Source organism: Histoplasma capsulatum, genomic scaffold (assembly GCF_000149585.1).
Source record: "Histoplasma capsulatum NAm1 scaffold_8 genomic scaffold, whole genome shotgun sequence".
Taxonomy (NCBI): Eukaryota; Fungi; Ascomycota; class Eurotiomycetes; order Onygenales; family Ajellomycetaceae; genus Histoplasma; species Histoplasma mississippiense.
In genome coordinates, this window is record NW_001813975.1 from 614,143 (window position 1) to 622,281 (window position 8,139).

Sequence of the window (8,139 nt, forward strand, 5' to 3'; positions counted from 1 at the left end):
TCTTCCTTTTTGGATCATTACATGGACGTCCCAGTGGATTTGTCGAAAGTTTTGTTCGTATGCACAGCTAATATGACCGACACGATTCCGCGACCTTTGCTGGACAGAATGGAAATGATCGAGCTCTCTGGGTATGTTGCCGATGAGAAGATGGCTATCGCGGAGCGATACCTGGCGCCTTCTGCGAAGGAAATGAGTGGTTTGAAGGATGTTGATGTGACATTGGAGAAAGATGCTATTGAAGAACTTATCAAGTCTTATTGTCGAGAGAGCGGAGTGCGAAATCTAAAAAAGCAAATAGAGAAGGTTTATAGAAAAGCGGCATTGAAAATTATTCAGGATCTGCCAGAGCAGGAGAAGGATGCTGAAGAAGTCGCCGTTCGAGAGGAGTTGGAACCAGCGTTGGAGCAGGAGAAAAAGGGCGAGGAGAGTGTTGTCGAAGGGGGCGAGAATCCCATTAAATCGGTGCCGGCTCCTCTAGTCGCGGTACATGTTCCGGCGAATATTCACGTTTCAATAAATAAAGATAACCTGAAAGATTACGTCGGTCCGCCCATTTTCACCTCTGATAGGCTCTACGATGTCACGCCCCCAGGTGTAGCTATGGGTCTCGCGTGGACTAGCATGGGAGGAGCCGCTTTATATGTGGAGTCGATTTTGGATACCTCGCTGTCGCCAACGTCCCGCCCAGCTCTCGAACAGACAGGGAATTTGATGAATGTCATGAAGGAGTCGACCGTTATCGCATATTCGTTTGCTAAATCTTTGATGGCCAAGGAGTTCACGGGGAATAAGTTTTTTGAGCATGCAAAAGTTCACTTGCATTGCCCAGAGGGCGCTGTGCAGAAGGATGGTATGTATAAGATTAAACAAAAAAGCAGCCAATTCAGCAGTCAGCAAGCTAAAGAAGTACAGGGCCGTCTGCTGGTATCACGATGGCAACGTCGCTGCTCTCCCTCGCTCTTGACCATCGCCTGGATCCTACCATCGCTATGACCGGCGAACTTACTGTGACAGGCAAAGTTCTCCGTATCGGTGGCCTCCGTGAAAAGACCGTAGCCGCTCGACGAGCTGGCGCCAAATCAATAATTTTTCCAGCTGATAATATGTCGGATTGGCTGGAGTTACCAGAGGTTCGTTCCCTCTCGTTCTCTTCGTTCCCTCTCGTTCTCCTTCTCAACAGAAGATATAAAAATTCATTCCTAATTTTCCTCCTGGCCACCCACCATGCCGAAATTGTTTCTGAGACTTATTTCCAAGACTAACCTTCCGTTCTCTTCTTAAAACATTACAGAACATCAAAAAAGGCATCGAAGGGCATCCCGTCAATTGGTACTCAGAAGTCTTTGACATCGTCTTCCGCGATCTTGACAAGGATCAGGCGCAAATCAAATGGAAACCCCAACTGCAAGTGGCTCCCAGCGTCATTAAATCCGATACCAACGCCAAAGAGGAGGACGAATGAATCGGGGTCCGAAGCGCAATTCATATCCGTCCTTTTCCCCTCTCTAGATCTCTCTAACATTTTGTACTTTGGACAGCTACTCTAAAGCTATGCCTGTTATTATATTCCTCCTCCTTCTGTCCTGATAGATTTCTACCCCCTCTTTTATGCCCTTAGCCTATATAGGTCTGATGTAACTCTTCCCTCTTCATTCAATGCATGGGCCCGGAGTTATTTATAGTTCCGCACCGCCTTTATTTTGTTTGTTTGATATGCTTGTCCGCCCCGAGATCTACTGCTCTCTGGAGTCTGCAGATCATTTGTATTATTCGCCTCTCTTCCCTCTATCATTGTTATTATATACCCCTATTATTTCATCCCCCTCTTTCCCAAAAATCTTCATGCGGACTCGGGAGAGAAAAGGCGTCATTGACATATTAAGGCCATATATAAAAACGAGAATAAAAACCATAGATGTTGTATTGTGTGGAGATAACACTAAAACAATAACAAATACGAGACATGGACGAGGACATTCAAGATGTTCGATTTAGTGCCATCGCCTCCTCAATATTGGGGTTTCGCCTTCTGAGAGCTACGAAGAATTGTAAGGAAAGAGATGCAGCGGGAGAATAAAAAAAGTCTCATGACATGGTGGTGGCTTGGTCTTTCCAATCCCTCCGCATATAAAGTTAAATACGCCGCATAGGGCATACGTCGAAAGCAAGAATGCCATGGCTCAACCGCAACTCACTATATTCAGGAGGGATTCAAATTCTCTACCAGTGCACCTTATCACCAAGACTGTAGCTGATATATCAGCTTATGGCGAACAAAGGTCCCGTGCACCATTGGCATGGAATGCAAATACATGATTCGGATGGGCGAGGGGAGGGAGATAGTGGGAGTGATCTACTACGGGTAGATATTTTCATTTCCCACCAGCTAGTTGCTTTTGAGGAGTTTTTCTATGTTTGGTCGGGATATTTAAGTTATAGAAGACTGCTACTTCTTTTGCTCATGCATCACAGGCAAGTAGTTTCATGCGCGAGCAAATCTTTCAGACGTTGGGAAACTCTGCTTGGTCCAGATTGTCAAAAATATTACAGAGAGATGATATTTGCGAGTCAGATAGTGAGAAGGAGTGGGAAATAGACCGCATAGTCTGCTAGCGCAGGGTCCTGCCTCCTTAAATACGCGGTCGCTAGAGGGCCAAATTGCAGGGTCAGCGGGGAAGTTGTGATTGCGGTTGAGAGTTGCCCAGTTGTGGGAATGTCTTGGAACTGAAAATTTCCGTTTTGAAGGCCAACGGAGGTAGAAGAAGTGTTCCTCGTCTGCTTTTTTACTTCTTGTGCTTCTGGTTCAAGGATGGGTGCAGTGTTTCTGGTGCACCAGGCGAAAAGACAAATGGTGGCCAGGAAGACCTTTGACATCCATTTTACACTGAAGGACATTTTGCGCTATGCCTTTGCCTGAAAAGCCGCGACTTGTAACTCTGGGCAGGGCAGGAGAAACGAGGCAGATGTTTCAGCGATAGAGGAGAAAGAGAATTGTCCTTTTGATCTTCAATCGTCAATTTCAATAAATTTCTGGCTTGGGTTCTTGCGGGAGCATTGAGAGAATACGCAGTAAGCGACTCGCCAAAATTTCATGCATATTTACTCCTGCGAACTGTAGGGTTTCAATTTGGTTGCCTGGAGTCCCTTGGCACAGGGAAATCGGGGCCATGCAGGCCTTCTGCGCGCGTTTAAGCACATTCACAGGGGCTTGATATTTTTCTTTCCTTGGAAATATTATTGGAAACCTGCTTGCGGGTGAAAGTGGCCGCCGCAGGTCATCCCCAATTTTGCCCCGAGAGAGCGACAATAACCACGCGAAGGTCCGCCCCTTGCTCGTTGGCAACAATAATTCATGGATATAAGGGTCTCAACCTTTGAAAGAAGCAGAATGTCACGTTATCACCCACGTTCCGATGTACTACGAAGAAAAGGTTGAGATTGATCTGCCAGGAAGATTTCATTATACATAGGAGAAAGATCAGCAGACTGAAAACTCTCGATTTCTGGGTTGACCGAAGGTAAGGATGCCTTTTGTCAATAGGATGGAGCTTGTCGGCCATGAGTGATCGTATCCGTTTTGTTCTTCGCGCAAATATTCTTGTCGAAAGTGTTCTTACCAAAATACTCTTGTCAAGGCGAAGTCGAGGCTGTTGTGCCTGACAATTTAGCAGTTTTATAGACAGGTTGCCTTGGGCGTTGGTAAATCCGAAACGGGGCGGGGAAGTCCAAACACGTCAACAATGGCAACATCAAAATATGAGCATGAAACTCACCCTGGTGGAGGCAAACCAATTACTCATAGCTCTGAATAATTCAATAATGGAACTGAACAAGGAAAACGAAAGGCTTTGATACTCTTTAACCGGGACGCATTAACAATGGTTTCTGTAGTTCTTCACCACTCATCCTGCCTTTCGAAGTCGAGGTTCTCATCTAGAGCGAAAGAGTGGGAGGACTAGGTTAAACCAGTATCGGGATATTATGCAATTATCCAAGTCATTGACGTGGAGGTTAGCTAACGGAAAGACGACCTGCCTAGCTCGATGGAATGGAGTTAACAACGAATTCGAGTGATAAGGAAATGAGCCAGCAGTCGTGTCGGTACAACAGGGCCACCTGTAAGAAACCGCATTGGGGGTCCCGAGGGCCATATGCCTGGCTTCACCCTCCATCCAAAGGTGAGTACGGAGAAAGTGATCTAGAATCCTGTATGGTCAATTGGAGCCAACACACTCCAGAAAATCGACTAAGGCATGGTTGCATAAGTTGGAGAACACAATGAACAAGCAGCGCCTTACCAAAAGAGCGCCCAACAACTCGAATCCCACGGCTAATGCGGGATAAGGGAAACCTCCAGATGAAAGATGACATGGTGGGATTTGCCCCTCGTAGAATTTCGTTGGCGAACAACCAACTCAAAATGATGGAGGGGTTCCTGGTGGAGCACTCAGTTTGGTGGCCGTTTAATCCCCGTTCAGACCGCGCCACAGGTGATTTGCTTTGCCTTATTTTTTATTTTTATTTTTATTTTTTCATCCTGTAGAGGTTAGTTAGGGCTCATTGCAAAGGTATGCGAGCCAAGGATGACAACTTTTGATTCTTCTCTTTCACACGGAAGAAATGTGACCTGCGCACATGGACTGATGTACCGTTCGTTACGGCATCCAAGGATCATATTTCATCACAATTGCAGGTGCGACAATTGTGACCTGGCACTGTAGCTAATCGCAGCCGTATGTTGCTCTGGAAATATTTCTGGAGGCCACTGGCCACCAGGTGACAAGAGATCGATAGAGCCTTTCCAGAACAATCCAGCTAGGCACCTCTACCTGTTCCAACAGCGCAGCAATGAATGGCTGATAAGGCATCCTCCCCTATTATTAGCGGGGGAGACAAAGGCGGTCCATTCCCATGCCTCTGCCACCAATTGCGTTCTCTTAGGTCGACATGCATATCCGGGTCCAAGTATGTCTGTTAATTCTCTGTCAGTGCAGCAACCGAATGCTCAGCTTCGATCCCTACCTGCCTATTGCTAACCTACTCGTGGCCGTTCTTTGCAAATCAATTACTAGTAGGCTCAATTAATATGAGAGCGGAGCAAGGGAAAGGCAGGGCCAGGGTAGGACCAGTGTGTGAAGCTCATTGGGTTTGGTTCAGCGGTGAAAACTATGGGAAAAAAAAAAAAAAATAAATAAATAAAGAAAAATAAAAATAAAAATGAAAAATGAAAACAAGATTGATTTTTTTTAGCGACATCAGCCTCATCTTTTTTTCAACAAACAACAACAACCAAAACAACAAATAGGAACCACCACGAATCCTCTGCGATTTTATATTCGATAATTGCCCCTGCGCCCGTCGCTTTTATCCGCTTCACTACGTTCAAGCAATTGATATCATTACGACCATCACATCCATCATTACCCCCGTATTCGTCGTCTGTTGCCTTGCCCCGGGTTGTGAACGTTTCCTGAACGATCCAACCCGTTTGTTATTTGGAATGAGCCGGCCTAACTGACCTGCTTCACTGAAAATCTCTGCAGTTGATTGAGTATAAAGCCTCTCCTGCGGATGGTCCCGAGCAGATAAACAGATTTCCAAATCCACATGCAACTATTTACTCAATTCATATGCATGGACAACCCTTGTTTTACATACTGCTGAGCGACCTGCGATCCACCATAAGCGCACAGTTCCCAATCGGGGTGTATCAATTTTATTTATTTTATTTTCTCCTTTTCATATGGACACATCGATTTTGTTCAGCCGGCTGTTTACCTCACCCGTGTCGCGGCTGAGGAGCCAGAGCCCACTCCAGATTGTGCTGCATGGCCATCTCGATATTCGACAGACCTGGGTCTCCGACTCAACATTGCATTCCCATGCCTAACCTTCAGAAGACTCCCCCGTCCAAGAGGAGCGTGTGGCATCGATTGGGGTTTCCATGGCTTGGAAAGAACAACCGCCGTTCGCCCTCCCGGGGATCTCAAAGTTTTCGTGATCCCACATCTTACAATGAGAGGAGCGATGCTAGTAGTCAAAGCGCGAACTACAACAGTAATAATCTTCCCCGACTAGTATCGAGCGGAGTTGAAGTGGGTCTGCCCCGCAATACAACCTTCAAGCGACAGAATTCTGAACAGCGAGACCGCCTTTACCCCACTGAAACAGGCTGTCGTCGAACGCTTTCCGTGGACCGACGGCGACCCAGCAGTTTCCATCGAACTCGATCATCACCACCGGTTTCTACCGCACGATTGTCAGCGCCAGAGGTGCAGTATCACGATAACAATTTCACCATTCCTTCGTGGCTAGATAATTCGCCGTTACATGCACCGAATCACTATGATTCTGGTACCCATACTAACGGCACCTTCTCAATCGATGGGGAGGAGGCAGAAGACATGTTGGAGAAGGAGATGGACAAGAAATGGATATTGAATCTGAGCATGCACTTTCGAGATCGTTCTGAACGAGAAAAGTTTTTCGTCACATACGCAGAAACCCCAAATAAATGGCTGAGAGTTACCGTGTCCTGCGATTATAGAAATGCCGAACCAGATTCTCTGGAACGGGATCTCAAAAAATTGTACTACCAACGGGATAAAAATGCTCGGATATACGAATCGATCCGCGACTCTCTACCTGAAATCCAGTTCTATGACACTGTGACAAATCTTAGGTTAGAAACCAGGGAAGGTCGGCTTCATGTTCACGTCACAGAGGATATGAATGAGATCATTCCTTATCCGCCAATATCTGCTGTTGAATATCTAGGATTGGATATGGTCCGCGAGAGCGATCTTTCATTTGTTGCCCATCTATCTGGTTTTGCTTATCAAGTGAAGCTAAATGGGAAGGACTATGTAAAGAAAGAAATTCCAGGGCCGGATATGGTCAATGAGTTCCTTTATGAGATTAACGCGCTATATGCCTTAATCGGTTCCCAGAGCGTCATCCAACTAAAAGCTATCGTTGTGGATGATGATATGTTGACTACCAAAGGCCTTTTAATAAACTTCGCGGAAAAGGGATCATTGATCGAGTTGATCTACGACTATAAAGGAACTATTGAATGGTCTAGGCGAGCGCACTGGGCACGACAAATTATCGAAGGCCTTGCCGAAATTCACGAAGCTGGTTTTGTACAAGGAGATCTCACCGTATCAAATATTGTTGTTGACGCTAGTGACGACGCAAAAATAATTGATATCAATCGCAGGGGCTGTCCGGTGGGGTGGGAGGCCCCAGAATTCACGAAGCTATTACAAAGCAAGCAAAAGATATCAATGTACATCGGGGTGAAATCTGACCTATATCAGCTGGGAATGACGCTTTGGGCGCTTGCTATGGAAATAGATGAACCCGGCAGCGAGGCTAGACCATTCATTATCCCAGTCGATAGGAAAGTTCCTGACTACTACCGAACAATCGTTGACATTTGTCTCAGCACCAGCCCTCAAAACAGACTCCCAGCCAAAGAATTGCTTGGTTTATTCCCTCAGGATTCCAAGATTTTAACGAAGGAACTTGTAGCGAGCAGCGTGGAGGCGCTGGCACAACCTCCGGTGGAAAATGCCTGATGATTCCGAATGCCTGGATGAGAACCCTTCTATATGGAATTGCGGATATCTTGAGCAACCTGCTAACGATATTCAATTCACTAGTGGACCAAAATCGGTACCGGACTCGGAAGACGTAACTTTTTACGAACCATGTGTCGATATCGGACCCCAACGCCTTTCCTGTGACTTCCCAGAGGTGAATGCACAATTTGCAGAATTTGAAATCGAAGAGAACACCCTGGATTTTCCTACCAAGGAGGTTGATATCGAACTAGGAAATCCCTCGAGGGCTGGTCTGTGTTCAGCAATTTATAGCACTCTGGCGTTTGAGAGTTCTCTGGATGAAATTTACACCGGTGTCGGACAGCATCTCTCGTGCGGTATTGAGTATAATCTAATGATGCTTGATGACAGGTACGGGGCGCTACAGTTACCAAAGGAACTGGCATCCTCCCATGATGGCATTGAGACCCCCTGGACAAAGAGTATATCACACAATGTATTGAGGCCGTTGAAAAAACAGAGCCACTAGTGCTTTCTCATTGTCATTGGTTCCCCATACTTTCAGGCA

The 8,139-nt window shown here is 46.2% G+C and overlaps 2 protein-coding genes across 2 annotated transcripts in view; both read left to right on the forward strand.

The window, feature by feature from the left end:
• HCAG_07170 (hypothetical protein) overlaps window positions 1–1,465 on the forward strand; it is a gene marked incomplete at both ends in the record, with an annotated part of 3,235 nt that extends 1,770 nt beyond the window's left edge. The window contains 3 exons of the mRNA XM_001537698.1: window positions 68–853; window positions 916–1,133; window positions 1,295–1,465. Coding sequence (XP_001537748.1) covers window positions 68–853; window positions 916–1,133; window positions 1,295–1,465 — 1,175 coding nt within the window. The remainder of the gene's footprint in view (window positions 1–67; window positions 854–915; window positions 1,134–1,294) is intronic.
• A 4,366-nt stretch (window positions 1,466–5,831) lies between these two features.
• Window positions 5,832–8,139, forward strand: part of HCAG_07171 (predicted protein) — a gene marked incomplete at both ends in the record, with an annotated part of 3,042 nt that continues 734 nt past the window's right edge. Inside the window, 3 exons of the mRNA XM_001537699.1 lie at window positions 5,832–6,275; window positions 6,396–7,294; window positions 7,671–7,982. Coding sequence (XP_001537749.1) covers window positions 5,832–6,275; window positions 6,396–7,294; window positions 7,671–7,982 — 1,655 coding nt within the window. The remainder of the gene's footprint in view (window positions 6,276–6,395; window positions 7,295–7,670; window positions 7,983–8,139) is intronic.